General features: G+C 34.2%; 9 protein-coding genes and 2 pseudogenes across 11 annotated transcripts, besides 2 other annotated features; 5 read left to right on the forward strand and 6 right to left on the reverse strand.

The window, feature by feature from the left end:
• Window positions 1-10,482: part of a mobile genetic element that runs on past the window's edge.
• Window positions 22-306, forward strand: TVAGG3_1069420 (uncharacterized protein; the record flags this gene model as incomplete). The annotated part of the gene is made up of 1 exon (XM_051256322.1): window positions 22-306. The coding sequence occupies one exon, from the start codon at window positions 22-24 to the stop codon at window positions 304-306; it is 285 nt and encodes a 94-aa protein (XP_051076396.1).
• Window positions 407-913, forward strand: TVAGG3_1069430 (annotated as a pseudogene). The gene has a single exon. A coding segment is annotated over exon 1 (507 nt).
• Window positions 1,084-1,650, forward strand: TVAGG3_1069440 (MazG nucleotide pyrophosphohydrolase domain-containing protein; the record flags this gene model as incomplete). Its single annotated transcript, XM_001279880.2, has 1 exon — window positions 1,084-1,650. The coding sequence occupies one exon, from the start codon at window positions 1,084-1,086 to the stop codon at window positions 1,648-1,650; it is 567 nt and encodes a 188-aa protein (XP_001279881.2).
• On the reverse strand, window positions 1,700-1,963 carry TVAGG3_1069450 (uncharacterized protein; the record flags this gene model as incomplete). Its single annotated transcript, XM_051256323.1, has 1 exon — window positions 1,700-1,963. One exon carries the CDS (start codon window positions 1,961-1,963, stop codon window positions 1,700-1,702), a length of 264 nt encoding a protein of 87 aa, XP_051076397.1.
• TVAGG3_1069460 lies at window positions 3,044-4,247 on the reverse strand (annotated as a pseudogene). Its single transcript has one exon. A coding segment is annotated over exon 1 (1,204 nt).
• TVAGG3_1069470 (phage tail repeat-like family) lies at window positions 4,294-4,860 on the reverse strand (the record flags this gene model as incomplete). Its single annotated transcript, XM_051256324.1, has 1 exon — window positions 4,294-4,860. One exon carries the CDS (start codon window positions 4,858-4,860, stop codon window positions 4,294-4,296), a length of 567 nt encoding a protein of 188 aa, XP_051076398.1.
• TVAGG3_1069480 (uncharacterized protein) lies at window positions 4,880-5,035 on the reverse strand (the record flags this gene model as incomplete). Its single annotated transcript, XM_051256325.1, has 1 exon — window positions 4,880-5,035. The coding sequence occupies one exon, from the start codon at window positions 5,033-5,035 to the stop codon at window positions 4,880-4,882; it is 156 nt and encodes a 51-aa protein (XP_051076399.1).
• TVAGG3_1069490 (uncharacterized protein) lies at window positions 5,055-5,456 on the reverse strand (the record flags this gene model as incomplete). The annotated part of the gene is made up of 1 exon (XM_051256326.1): window positions 5,055-5,456. One exon carries the CDS (start codon window positions 5,454-5,456, stop codon window positions 5,055-5,057), a length of 402 nt encoding a protein of 133 aa, XP_051076400.1.
• TVAGG3_1069500 (uncharacterized protein) lies at window positions 6,025-6,432 on the forward strand (the record flags this gene model as incomplete). The annotated part of the gene is made up of 1 exon (XM_051256327.1): window positions 6,025-6,432. One exon carries the CDS (start codon window positions 6,025-6,027, stop codon window positions 6,430-6,432), a length of 408 nt encoding a protein of 135 aa, XP_051076401.1.
• Window positions 7,993-8,577, forward strand: TVAGG3_1069510 (uncharacterized protein; the record flags this gene model as incomplete). The annotated part of the gene is made up of 1 exon (XM_051256328.1): window positions 7,993-8,577. One exon carries the CDS (start codon window positions 7,993-7,995, stop codon window positions 8,575-8,577), a length of 585 nt encoding a protein of 194 aa, XP_051076402.1.
• TVAGG3_1069520 (uncharacterized protein) lies at window positions 8,843-9,205 on the reverse strand (the record flags this gene model as incomplete). Its single annotated transcript, XM_051256329.1, has 1 exon — window positions 8,843-9,205. One exon carries the CDS (start codon window positions 9,203-9,205, stop codon window positions 8,843-8,845), a length of 363 nt encoding a protein of 120 aa, XP_051076403.1.
• Window positions 10,483-12,218: 1,736 nt separating the features above from the next.
• Window positions 12,219-13,314: a mobile genetic element.
• Window positions 13,315-14,522: the final 1,208 nt, after the last annotated feature.

Consider the following 14,522-nt stretch of genomic DNA (forward strand, 5'->3'; position numbering starts at 1 on the left):
CATTTTAACTTCACTTTTTTTATGTTTTTACTCACACTCGTACTCAACAGGTTTGTGTACAACTATTTCAACTGTGAACCTTGTATTGACCGGTCTTCCTGCAAATGCAAGTTCGGTCAATACACAATTTATGGTGGCAAGAAAGACAGTGGGGAATGTTATTCTGACATCTGTTGTTGCGCTCGAGAGAGAATTGAAATTCCAGACCCAACTCCAACAAGAACTCTCAAGTTGCCGAAGACTCATGTGAAGAAGAAGCCTTCTGGTAAGTTTCTTATAGCCATATACATGGCACGCTTTGAGTAAAAACATTTTTTTCATTTTTTGAATGAAGCAAGTTAAATTCGTCCCACACCAAACTCAATGGACCGATGAAGAGTTTCAAGCTATGGTTGAAGGTGTTGAGAACGACATAGACGGCGAACTTGAAGGAGCTCAAACCACAATTGCAACCAAAATTGCAGAAGTCAAGGAACAAATAGCTCCACTTAAAGCTACCAAAGCTACTCTTGACCTCATGGATACTTACCGTTTAGAAGTAAAGAGTGGAATAAGACAATTAAAATTAAAACTTCTAAACTACGAAGCTATACTCCAAAAGTTAGCAGAAATGAGAAGACTTTACCAGAGCTACTTACATGTAAGGGACTTACCTTCAAGCAGTCCGACCAAAGATGAATTTTCTGACATTGTCCCAATTTTGTCCGAAAGTCAGCTCAGATGTTTTGAACTGCTCCCAACATATCCAGAATATGAACGTTTGCCTGAACTCTTCCGCAATCTCAAAAAACGTTTTTTGGTTCTCATGTTCGAAACTTTTATCGGAAGAGACAACAAACGTTCAGAAGAAGAACAAGATATTATTTTAAACTTGTTGTATGACTTAACCGTCATAACAAGCTTTTTGAAGTAAAACCGTCATTCTCAAACCACTTCATTTTTTCGATGTCCGAACAAGCACCGAAGCCGAACACAATGGAAGATGTCCTTTCAATGTTGCCAGACAAGCGCCCAGTTCAAATTCAAATTTTGAATTTGAAAGCTCATCTGACAAACACCGTTAAGACTCTCCAAAGTAGTCTTATGGAAGAGATGAAGGGACTTAAAGGTGAGTTCCTCATGAACCAAGCTTCCAATGAGAAAGTCCTGAACGATTTGACGGAAACCTTGCGCATTTACGCGAGAGAGAACCGAGACCTTGCCAGACTCATCTACCGTTTCTTCGAAGAGATAGACGCCATCTGGAAGGTACTCGGAAAGGACAGAACCTCCAACACCGTACTTCGTGAACACAGAATTGCCGAAGGAATTGTCGAGGAAGAAGAGAAACACGAAGAAGAGGAAGAGGAAGAAGAGGAAGAAGAGAAACACGAAGAAGAGGAAGTTTGGGCAACCCTTGTTGCCGATGACACTTACGAAATTTCCCAACCCTACCCATACCAAATCCGCAACAAGGAGACCGGCAAGGTTCTTACCCCAGTTCTCAACAACTTGGGACACTTGAACCTTACCCTTCGGAATTACGGTTCAATCTCCATGGGCAAGCTTGTCGCAATTCAATGGGTTCCAAATCCAAACAAGAGGACGAAGGTCAGACACATTGACGGTGACAAGCTCAACAACCGTAAGGAGAACCTCGAGTGGTTCTAAGAGTAAAAAAATTTTATTTTAGGGGGAAACCCCGAGTAAATTTAAGTTTTTAGTTGCGTAAGCGGCTTAAATTAAGGATAATTTGGACAAGTAGTTCCTGACCTCTGAATTGGACTCTTTCGTCATCCCAGTTGCGTAGGAGGTCGTCCCAGAGGAGTTGGTAGAATTGCCATTCCAAGGACGATTTGTCCTCCCAGGCATTGAGGATGTACTGCTCGTAGAGTCTCATGACCTCTGCCTTGCACCAGACACCCTCTCCCTTGGAACGTAAGGCTTCTTCGAAGTGCTCGAATGCGATTGGCTGCGGGACCATCCGAAATGACACTTTTTGTCCGTTTGGTCAATGTTCGTGTCTCGTGCCATAGTCGACGAAAATACAGACAAACAGGTTATATATGAGTTTGAGACCAAGAATGGTGTAACTCGACCTGTCCGATTCAAATTCGAATAAAAATTTTTTATTTCATGCAATGTTTTATTTCTGTGCCGTCTTCAAGTATGCCCCAGTACTTACGCTTGGAGAGGACATGAACTTCGGTGAAAATTTTGTCCAATTTGAATTGACCCATCTTTTCACCGACCATTCCCATTTCAATGAGTTTGTTATAGCCTTCTTCGTTCGTCATGAGCGCATCGATGTTCTCATAGTAAACCTTCACTTTGGATTTAACTTCGGAGAAGAATTTGTTGTAGTTGTCAAGGACTGCCTTTGCGAACTGAGGGTAAGACCAATGTTCGACAATAGGTTTTACTGTGGTTACTAAGCCACCTTGACCTTGAGTAAATTCGTATTTCAAAACAAAAGGGGAGAACCTTTCAACAAAGTTGTCGACCTTCTCATAGTGTTTACTCTTCATCTTTTGAGGTTTCTTAATGGAATATCCCCATGTCGAATTCATAAGCAATTTGAGTGTCATTGCAAGTTTGGGGTTTGAAGCTTTCCTAATATCATACAGTTGTTGTATGACTTTTCCAACTGTATAGTTCCTTCCTGGGAACTCACCGTCTTCGTTTGGAATTCCAGTCGGGATATATTGGACGAACCTCATGTACGCAGCGTTAAGGTCGACATAGTATATCTTTTCATCTGAGTCGAACTTGTCGCAACCAATGGGTCCAGTTCGTGGAAATTCAAGTGAGTCTCTTATCTTCTGAGAAACTTCGCCTGCTATCTCATAAACATCGTCGAAGCAACCTGTTTCATATAAAACCTTCTGACCTAACTCAGATGCTCTCCAATACAATTTGACGTCAATTGGATGTCTCAATGGAAGTTTGTTTATAGCATCTTGAAGTTCTTGCAACCTCATTGGAAGTTCTTCTGGTTCAGGTTGGTATCCGAACAATCCAACTCCTTTTGGAACTGTGTACTTCTTTTGTGCTAGAACTTTGTCTGGAACAACTTTTGGTCTTGCTAACAATGAAAAGTTTGTTTCGTCTTTTGGTACAAAAGTTTCTGTCAGCTTGTCATCTGGAATTGGTTCCAACAAACCTTTCTCGAAAAGAATGTTTACAGCTCTGACAATGTTGCACTTGCCTTTTCCGAACAATGGGTTTGTAAGACTTTCGTTCAACATGAAGTGGTTGTGGACAATTACAATCTTCAACCATGGTAAGTCTTTGTCAACAACATAGTCGTCATGTGAAGAACCTTTAGCTGTAGGTATGTTGACTCGGATATTGACATTTGCCAACGGTGCAACTTTTGCCAATTGACCTCTGAGAATGTACCTTGTCTTCACACATGACTCAAGATACTTCATCTTCTCATCTGTAACAAGACCAGAGTTCCTGAGACATGTAAGAATACAAGGTTCATTGACAATTGTTTCAATTGAATTGTAAATTCCATACCTTGTCAAGTCAATGTCAGACTTATTTATGAACGGGAAGTATCCAGCATGTTGTCTGACTGCTTGAGGGTTAGGTTGGTACCATTCAAATTTTACACTTGCAATTCCTTCAATTGCATTCAAAATGTCTGAGTCGGAGTCAACCATTTGTTCTCTCTTTGTAGTCTTGAAAGCGTCAAGAAGCATTGCAGCTGTTGTGACATTGCCATGTGCATAGTATATATGACCGTCCAAATCTGTTACGGTTAGTCTGAGATTGTATCCTTTCTTATTTCCGTCTTGTATGGCAGCAAGTACTCCCATGAAGCCTTCTTTGTTCTTTCCTTCGTCAAAGTTTACTGTAAAGGTTCGACCAGATGTAATTTGACTTCTAACTTCACGGTACTTTTCATATGCATATCTTGTTCTTTCCATGGGAGCATGTTTGTCTTCACCTTTTCCTTTTTTCCTTCTCAAAGGATGCAATTGTTCGTCGTGTTTCCAGTAGAATCTGGCAAAGCCGTCGTGTCCTTCAACTTGAGGTTCAGAAACATCGAAAGGCATGTCCATAAGACGTTCTTCTTCTAACCTCTCTAGTCTGTTTGGATAATTGGCGCGCGCTGTTTCCAAGTCCATTTCATAGCGAAGACCAGACAGTTTGTCATAGACTTTTATGGGTCTTCCCTTCCTATATTTAAAATTCTTCGAAACTTTCCAACCATATCTTTCTAACTCTGCTTTTATTCTAGCAGACTTTCTATCCATTCTATATGGGGGCATTTTTATAAAAATAAAAAAATGTTTTTTTTCTTTACTTTACGTAACCACCGGCTGCCATAAGTCTTTGACGCCAACCCATACCAGCTAATGAAGGTTGACTAACCTTTGGTTTTGGTTTATCTTCAGTTTTTGGCTTCCCTTCTTCTATCGGTTTTTCGTCACTTTTCGGTTCCTCTGACTTTACCTCACTTGCAGGTATGGTTGTGTCGTCAACATCTTCATAAATATCATATGCCATTTGTTTTTGTTTTCCTTTCAACTTTTTGTGTTTGTTGTAAAGTTTAGAATATTTCGACTCTAAGTCAATGAGATGTTCTATAATGAACTGTTGGTCAGTGAAGTAAACTTTTCCATCTGTTGTCTCGAAAGCTCCTTCAGACTTCAATATTTTATTTGTGAGAGTCTGTTTCTTTTTTGAGATACTAGCCGTTCCATTTCTATGAAAAGTGACTTTGTAGTTAGGGTTTGTATTTCCAGACCTGGCACTTTCTATTATTGAATTTTTCTCTTCATCTGTAAGTTCTTTGACAGGTTTTGACAATGGTTCTGAACTTTTTGTTTGTGGTGTCAAATCTACCGTTTCAACTTCTTCGGTCATTTCATCTCAGTAAAAAATTTTAGTTTGGTTTGTTTTCAACTGGTTGTTTAGGTTTTTTAAGTCGGTCTAAAACTTCTTGAGGTATAGGAAGAACTTGACAAACACGTGGTTGTGTAACTGCTGGAAGCCGACAAATCCATCTTGAGCCCATTTGTCTCAATGCTGTATTGTTCATTTCATCTCAGTAAAAAAATTTACATTCCCCACGTTTGAGGCGGTTGCGGTTGGTTGTTGTTTACCCACTGTTGTGCATGGTTATATCCTCTGTTAAAGAATCTTTCACCTTGGTCCATGTAGTGCCCTGCTTGGTTATAGTAGTCATTTGCTTTGTTATAGTAGTTTCCTGCTTGTCTTCCTACATTGTCCATCCATCCTTGAACTTTTCCTCTTGTTTCAGGATTTGGAATAAGATTTGCTGCATCTCGTGCTACATCCCAACCTTTCTGTACAGTTTGTATAATAGGTTGTGCTTTCTCTTTAAGTATACCTAATGTACTCAAAATCTTCCTTCCAATTCCAAATGCACCTCTGGCTATTGTTCCCACTGCGGGCAAAAATCTGGATGCAACTCCTGCTAATGCGCCAAATAAACCCATTTCTTATAGGGTAAAAAATGACGAATCCAAACAAGGACCCCTATGTTTCTAAGGCAACAAAGAAAGCACTCATGATAAAAATCTTTAGTTCAACACCAAATGCTTGGTTTATGGATATCTTGGAAAACATTCCGAGGTATAGAGAAGATGGACCACCATACTGGCTAATATTTGTCGGTCAAAACACAAGATACTGTGAAGCCATACCATTACAGTCCAAAAATATTTTAGATGTGAAAACTGCTTTGACAATATTTGTTGACAAATACCATCCAACAAAACTGACATCTGACTGTGAACGTTCTTTCAAATCAGACGATATTAAAAACTATCTGCGTTCAAAAAATGTAAACCAATATTTCATTGTCGACCAAAACCATTCTGCTCTTGGTGTCATTGACAGTTGTATAAAAATCTTAAGAGACTTAAATCAACCACAAGGTGGTGAGGTAGATGAAATGTCATATGACGACAAATATAGACACTTCTCCATGGCAAAGATGAGACAAGTTTTAAATATTTACAATAGCCGTAAACAAAAAGGTTTGGGAAACCACTCCCCGAAGAAATGAAAAACAACCCCGACTTAGAGAAAGACTATATATTTAATAGTTTAGTCAAAAGAGACAAACAAGAAAGAATGCCAGGCTTCAAACTTAAGAAAGGTGACAAAGTAAAAATAGAAATACCTAAACGCGACCCATATGAAAATACTATTGACTATGACAACAATGGGAACTCGACAGGTACTCGCATTCGTGTTCGTAAAAATAGAAGAAAGTATACAAGAGAATATTATGAAGTTTTAGGCAAACATGGCAAAATGTACACACTGCAAGCAGAAGATAAAACTACTATTGTCAGACCTCGTTTCAAACTTGTCAAAGTTCAAGGTGGTATACTTTCAAAGACAGTTCCTAACAAATATAAGACAACTCCTGACGAATATGCTAAAGAAGTTGAAAATGACGACTAAGCATTTCTATACCATGCGTAAACTGTCATGTAAGGTGGCATGTAGTCTTTACTCTGTCCCGTTGTTTGCGTATACCCTGAAACGCGATGTGTATGGCTTCCTCCTACCTCAGTGTTACTCCAGTAACAATTTATAGCAAACTTAACGTCCTCTTTAACATCATATCCTTTACTTTTGTCATTCCTGACCAATCCCAAAATCTATGACTATGCAAACCTGCTTGAGATGTACTTAAATTTATGTAGTGACTGTGCGCAGGTAAATTTGCACCTGAAATCGTTTTACTTCCACCTGTTTCCTTTGAAGAGTTTGCACAATACAAAAACCTGTCGACTATTTGAGTCCAAGTTCCAAACCAAGTACTACTTCTGGTCTGGTAGAGTTCATTGACGTATAAATAGAGCCTATAGGATATAGTGTTTGAAGTATTTCTGTCTTTAACGTTTGAAGCTCTGTTTTGTCAGCTTTTTTATCTAACTCATCGTTAACATATGTTTTGTCAGCTTTTTTATCTAACTCATCGTTAACATATGTTTTGTCAGCTTTTTTATCATATAAATCTTGAGCAGTGAATTTAACTTTGTTTTCATCCTCCATGACATAGACATTTCTACATTTAATGTCTTTCATCGTTGTTATGTCATCCTCCGATGTTAAACCTTGTGGAAAGTTAGGAGGTTTCCAATTTAATACATCCCCACCAGTTCCATCAGGTTCTTCAACCGTTCCTGCAATATTTCTATACCAACAGTTGCGAAGAAATCGTGTGTATGTCCAACGTCACTTTTCCTGTTTAAGGTTTCTTGTAAGTTTGTAATATTTGCAATGGTATGTGTATGAGTCTTTTTAGAATATTCTTTGTCAGCTCTTGTCACTTCACTTGACATTTTATTGTCAACATATGTTTTATCTGCTAGTTCAGGATGAGTATGTTCTTTCGTTGCATATGTTGCATCTGCTCTGTCATGTTCTTCTTGAACTTTTTCAATGACATACTCTTTGTCAGCTTTGTTGTCAATATCTGCCTTCAAAAGAAGTTCATCTATAGGTTTCTCGTTTAAAGTTCTTTTTGTTGGATTTATACAAACAGTATGGTTCTTACTGTCTTGAAACAGAAACTCGTCTGTCATTGGGTTTATCGTCAGTTTTAAGTTTCCTTCTTTCAATGACTCAGATATCTTAGAATAGTTTGAAAAGTTTGTTGTGTTCTTATTTAGAGCTTGCATAATGAGTTGTCGGTTGTGTTGTATTTCTCTCATAGACGCTGTTTCTTTCGACATTTTTATTCTAGATAAAATATGCTTCCAATAGAAAAGAAAATTCAAGAGTTGCTACAACTAAACCATTAGATGAACTTTTTACGAATGTCGGTCAAAAGTTTGAGACAGAGACCGTAAAGCATGAAGGCTATCGTTTTGACTACCCACTTAGATGGCTAAGAGACCCATCTGTCAAAAAGCTATTGGCTTTCGTAGAATGAAGTTTGTGTCTGTAGAAGATAAAAGTTTTCCATTTATTGTAAGGTTTCATATAGATTATATATCTGAAGGGAAACGAAAAATGTGGGAAGAAATTGAGCTAATACAAGTTGACCTTTCATCTTCTCTACAGACTGCGTTAAAAAATATAGAAGATAAAATAAATTCATGTTATGCAAAATATGCTGATGAATATGCAAATACCGAGAGCACACTTTATGTGAGAATTGTATATGACAAACAAAATTCACAAGTGTCATTTCAAATCTACGAAGACAATCCAAAGAAAGACGAACAAATATATACAGAATTCACTGCAATGTCATGGTATTATTTGCAAAGAATGTTAAATCAGAAAGTCGAACTTCCTTTAGCAAATATTTACAGTCGATATGCAAGAGATGAACCATATTTATTTAAAGATGTTTTCGACCCAGCTGCTATTATTGTTCATGCTTCATTTTCTGGCGCCCAAAACTCTTTCTTATGCTTGGCAAATGACTTTTACGAAAAACCTACAAAGTTATACGAACCACCAAGTGGAAGTATTTCAGACTTTCAAGTATGGTTTACTACAGATGGAAGAAAAAGAATAATTCCATTATACCATGCGTTTTACTTAGAACTTAGTTTCATATACAACTACTATCGAACGATAAAAATATAATTTTTTAATACGGTTGAGGTGTTGGATTTGGTTGCCAACTAGACTGTGGTGCAGGTTCAGGCTGTTGTATAACAGGAGCTTGTTCTTCTGGTTCAGGGTCTTTAGGTATAATACCAACAAACTGACCTACTCTTTTACCAATATTTTTGACTCCGTTCCAAATTCCTTTTCCGACAGATTTTATTCCATTCCATATACCTCTTCCAACATTTCGAAAGAAGTTTCCTATTCTTCCAAAGAAACCCATTTTACTATATGTAAAAATCTAATGTCCGCCTAGTCTCTTACGTTTCCTGTTGAGTTCCATAGCATTCTTTAACTGGAGCTCATACATTCTGTTTCTCCTCTGGTAGAAAACATATTCTGGGTCAACTCCTGTGTTCGCGTCATCTGCATAAAGTTGTTTATATCCCACTTCAGGGTTTGTATAAAACTCTTTCCATCTCATATTTGCATACCATGGTGGCAAACCTAACGCAGCGTCATTTGACATGGCAGTTTGCATTTGTACATCTGTTGGCACTTGACCATAGTTTGCCATTGCAGTTTGTATTCTAACTTCATTTGGAATATTCTCTGGGTTTGGTTGTCCAGGTTGCTGTGCATTCGCTAAGTTCTGTGCGTCCATTTAATATTAGATAAAAATATCTCTTACGAGTACATATACTGAACATTTGCAGGCATTGGTTCATCTTCATATTCTCTATATCTTTCTGCCACGTCAAATAAGTAAATGACACAATGGAAAAAACCTAAAACAAGTAGTCCTATTTCAAACCACATTTACTTACTAGTAAAATTTCTTTGTTATGACACTTTCTCCAGTTTATAGGACCTCTCTCATATTCTATCTTATCGTATCTAAACTCATAGTCATGTATGTCCTCTAACCATCTCATGACACTTTCCAAACCACTTTTATCGGATGTAAAGTAAAAGCATGGATGGTTATGTAAAACGTCTAAAGTTTCTAAAGAGTCTCTCAAAGTCCAGTCTACTTGGTATTGAAAATCCCATGTGTTATAGAACGGTGGGTCCACTATAAAGAAAACATTTTCCTTGTCTTTATATTTTTCATACAACTCTGTCCAATGACATCTCACAAACTCTATACCCTCAATATATTTTTCTATGTCCTCTTTGAAAACATTTGTATAGTTAAGATATAAAACTTTTGACATAAGTGTTTCAATGTCATGAACTCTTATAGCACCACTATATAATAGTCTAGCAGATATACTATCCCAGTCTATATATTCTGCTTTTTTCAAAACCTCTCTCACAATATTTTTCTTATCTAATGGTATACGTTCCATCTTACCTATAGGTATCTTTTCTTTTAACGCTTTCAATATATTGTTTGTGTCTGGAATATGTTTGAGACGGTCCATATAGTTGTCGAAGTCATTGCATATAATCTTTGAGTCAGGAAATATTGTATGGCACAAATGAGATATATAGAAACTTCCACCGAACAAGTCTACAAATGTTAGACCATTCGGTAGTTTCTTAAGTTCTCTCAATAGAATATCTTTACATCTACTCTTATTTCCAAAGAAGGGTAACGGTGGTTTTGTAAAATTCATTTTATATTTAATAAAAATGTTTTTTCCCTGAAAAGTGACAGAAAAGTGACAAAACATGTACGAAGAAGTCTTGAAAATTCAAGAGGGTAGAAAAGAGGTTAGAAAAGAGGTTATATCTAACCTTCTACCCTAAACATTATTTTTGTCTGATTTTACGAAGAAGTCTTGACAAAACATGAAAACATATATAATTTGTGAAAAGCTCCTGGAAGACCCGTATATAAGAACTTCATTTATACTAAACATCTTCAGGGCTAGAAGGCACGAAGTGCCTGGAAGCCCCACTACCTTTTTTTTTTTTTTTTTTTTTTTTTTTTTTTTAGCATATTTGTTTTTGGATGTTTTGCGAAACCAAAAAAAAAAAAAAAAAAAAACTATGATATACAATGTGTGTGTAAAGAAAATACTTTATTTACTAGTTAAAAAATCATTTGGTATTGATCAAGTTATTTTTTCTGGATAAGATATTATATGGATAATTGGATAGAAAATACAATTATATAATCTTGTACCTGGTTTAATTAAGCTAATTGTCATCAGAAACTTGTAATTTTTATGAATTTCAGATTTTCTTTTCATTACTGCTTTTCTTAATAGGTCAAGTTCTTATTTACGTTATAAAGTATGATATTTACAAATATCAAGTTGTCGTGTTTTTTGAGAAATTATGAGAAACAAACAAAAATGAAAAAGATAGGAATAGCAATGAATAGTGATGTGGGTATAGAAAATGTAAGAGATATGAATGCAAAGCAATCAGTATTTAGGACATTGACCATAGATTTCGAAAAAAAAATGCTGCATATTGAGCGAAAACTATGATTATATTATAAGGCTGTCATTTAAAGCATAATGAAACTATTCCCTTTTCATTTTAATCGAATAAGATAGTAAAGATTTTTGAATTAGCTAGAAACTGATGAGATGTTTTCACAAATCAGATTTTTAATCTCTATAATGCATAATTCACTCAATATCTCAATTTTGATATTGCGAGATATTTTTGCTATCGGTTTCGCAATTTTGACACAATAGCAAGAGGGTTCTATAAGCATTATTATCAACGTAGAATCTGAATATCATATCAGAAAATGTCGCAAATCTGACATTTACCCGACAAAATAGCAAAAATAATTGAATACTTTTCGCAAAAACTTTAAAAATCGATAAAAATATGAAATATAGATATTAAAGAGACTTTTTATATAATATTCATAAAGATTTTCCAAAAATATGATACCGCAAAATTAAAAAAGTGACGTCTTGAGTGGAGTCAAAGGTCGAAATTGCTAGCTAAATGTTTTTTTAGCGAAATTGCGTATTGTACGTTTTTTTCGCAAAACGAAACCCTTAATAAATCTTAGGTTAATACAACAAATAGATTTAAAAAAAGATATCTAACTTTTTCAATTTTGAATTATTTAAGGGTTTCGATTTAAGAAATTTCAAATTTTTATTTAGTAACATTATGTCATAAAATCAAATCAAGCTTAAAATTTTTTGAATTGAATTTTGAATACGATGAAATTTATAACAATTAATAGGATTATAAATAGTTATTTATTATTTTCAATTTTTTTAGTTGGATAATATTTTGAGATTTTTCTGAAAAGTTCTCAAAATTTATATTTGCAAGTTACCTTTCATATTGTTCTTCTTCATTTTTTAAATAAAAAATTTGAATAAAACTAAAATTCAAATAAGGCATATTTCTTTATGAATAATCCAATAATATATACCTTATAGTGCTATATTCTTGGTTAATCAAACAAAAAAGTGGATCAAATCGATGAAGACAATATTTATTAACTTTCCGTGTAAACATCACAAACCCTCTCAAAACAAAATAACGGATTTATCATCCAATTTTATCATATTTTCATCTTATGATAAACCTCTATCTATTCACAATAATTATTACCAAAAATCGAAAATCCATATAGTAGTCGCAAAATTTGGGGTCCGGACTCAGAAAATATTGTGAACAAAAATTTTTGATGATTAGGTGTAAAATAGCATTTTGATTAATGATTACTAAAATAAAAATTTAATTAAGGGTCCACTGTAAAAATTGAAAGTATCTCAAAATTGAGAGGCGATTTGCAAATAATCATTATCGTCATTTTTCGAAAATCCACTTTTCCTAGTGTTCTGATTAATATTATGTGAATACAACAATGAAGCATATGTTTCAATAAGATGGTAATATATTCTATCACTTCAAATCTCATAAAAATTGCAAAATCAGTGAGTTTTATAAGAACATGATTTTTTCGAATTTTTTCGCTTTTGGATGCGTGTTTTGAAAAATAGATATTTTCGAATTTTAATTTTATCTTAAGTATAAGTTTTATATTAGGAATTTTTTAGACCTATTTCCAATCATTAATTCCAATGTTTTTCAAGGAATTTAATTGAGAAGAAATTAGGAATTTCGCTTTAATGCCATTACAAACTAATATTATGATGCATAATATATATATTTATTGAGGCTAATGCCGGAATACCATGCATTTTAAAAAAAATTCAAAGAATTGACAATTGGATAGCACAAATTTAATTCCCTGGACAAAGTATTATTGTTTATATATTCAAACCATTATCCTTAGTTTAGATATGTTGGCCAAAAATTTTCGTGTTATTTTTTGTGTTTAAGCATAAATTATGTATTTACTTATGAAAAATAAGCATTTTATTCATTATCATAAAGATATACCATAACAATTGATAAAATTTTTTTTAAAAAATTGTGTATTTTAGTGGGTATTATTCTGGATAATGCCAATTTTTACAAGATTTAATATTAACCATATCAATAGCCGACTCAATGTAAAAATTTAGATATTATTTTTTCATTAATCAAACTTTGATAAATTTTAGTATAATGAACGATTTTGTTTCGTGTATGATACAGAAATGAAAAGCTTAATTAATATCATTTTGCATTTTTTAAAGGATGTTAGAGTACATCTACATTAAAAAATCAGATTTGAACTGCGATACTGCATCAAATTGATGCATATCTGATAAGGATCTCAAAAGAGTAAAGTTAATTTTTTTTTGTTTTTTTAAGTTTTGGGCCTTAGTAAAACACCATCTCGAGCAATATTTTTGGGACGACGATAGACCTTATTTGGCCTTACAGTGGACCCTTAAAAACGATAATGTCAAATTAGATGATATATTCATTTCTGATGATTTTGAGTTCGTTTTCACATTATAAATGGGAAGAGAAAATATTATGCGTAGAAATAAATGCAAATTTTCATTAAATTGCAAAGAATTGCATCTTGTAAAGATTTTTAATGGAAAATCAGCAAGGCAATCAGCATCATATCATGTAACTTATGATATTCTTCTACTTTGATTAATTTTTAATTTTTAAACGGCAATTCCATTATGCAGTTCTTTCTATGGTAGTGACCGTGCAATTCCACAAAAAAGTGTTATCCCCTGATATGAAATACTTATTCCAGGTCTGCCAATTCTAAATTTTAGATTTTTAGACACATTTGCTTTGCAATCTCTAATTTATCAAAGGCAAACTAAACAAAATTAGAAAGCTAATCGATGCCTGTCTAAAGGAAAGCCATTTACCAGTTAAACATTAACTGTTTACTCGAAATGATGATCAGAAAAATCTCTTTCCCTTCAAAAGAGCAAAATCTATATGAAAAATGTTCACTCATTGAATAACATTACTATTTTAATAAAAACCTTTTATCTTTGTTTTTAAGGTTAAAAATAATCGTCACGTTCAAATCTTAGGTCCAATTCAATTCAATATTTGAAAGCCCATTTTTAAAGCATTCAAAATTGAATGGGATGAATCCGAGATTATAATAGTACTATATTAATCGGAAATTTCCTAACTTTTATTCACGAAGATTGACTATCAAAAAGAACAAAACATAAAAACAATCCAAAGCTCCAACAGTTACAATGTTCAACTCTGCAACTAAGTACAAATTCTTTTGCATTCAAAATTGGCAGGCCCTTTTTTGCACTTTTAAGGTTCTTTTAGAAAACGAAAAAAGTAACTAAACATTGAATATGGCGACGTTTTTATTCTTAACAAAACAAAATAAAACAAAATTAAGTAAAATTAATAAAATAATTAAGATATTGTGAGGATATGGCCCAAGTTTGTATTGAAAATAGGGCATCCTTTCGTTGGCAAAAGGAATGAAAGGCGTTGGTAAGACTGTTGGCTAATTTCTCGCGAAATTAGAAAAGCAATTTGAGCTAAGTTTGAGTTGGAACGTTGGAAAACAATGAGCATTATGGCGAAATGAAGATGAGTTAATAACTCATTGAACTTTTTTGAAATCTTCTTGATTAAAATATGACTAAATGAAG

The sequence above is a fragment of the Trichomonas vaginalis genome, assembly GCF_026262505.1.
Source record: "Trichomonas vaginalis G3 chromosome Unknown ctg_87, whole genome shotgun sequence".
Taxonomy (NCBI): Eukaryota; Parabasalia; order Trichomonadida; family Trichomonadidae; genus Trichomonas; species Trichomonas vaginalis.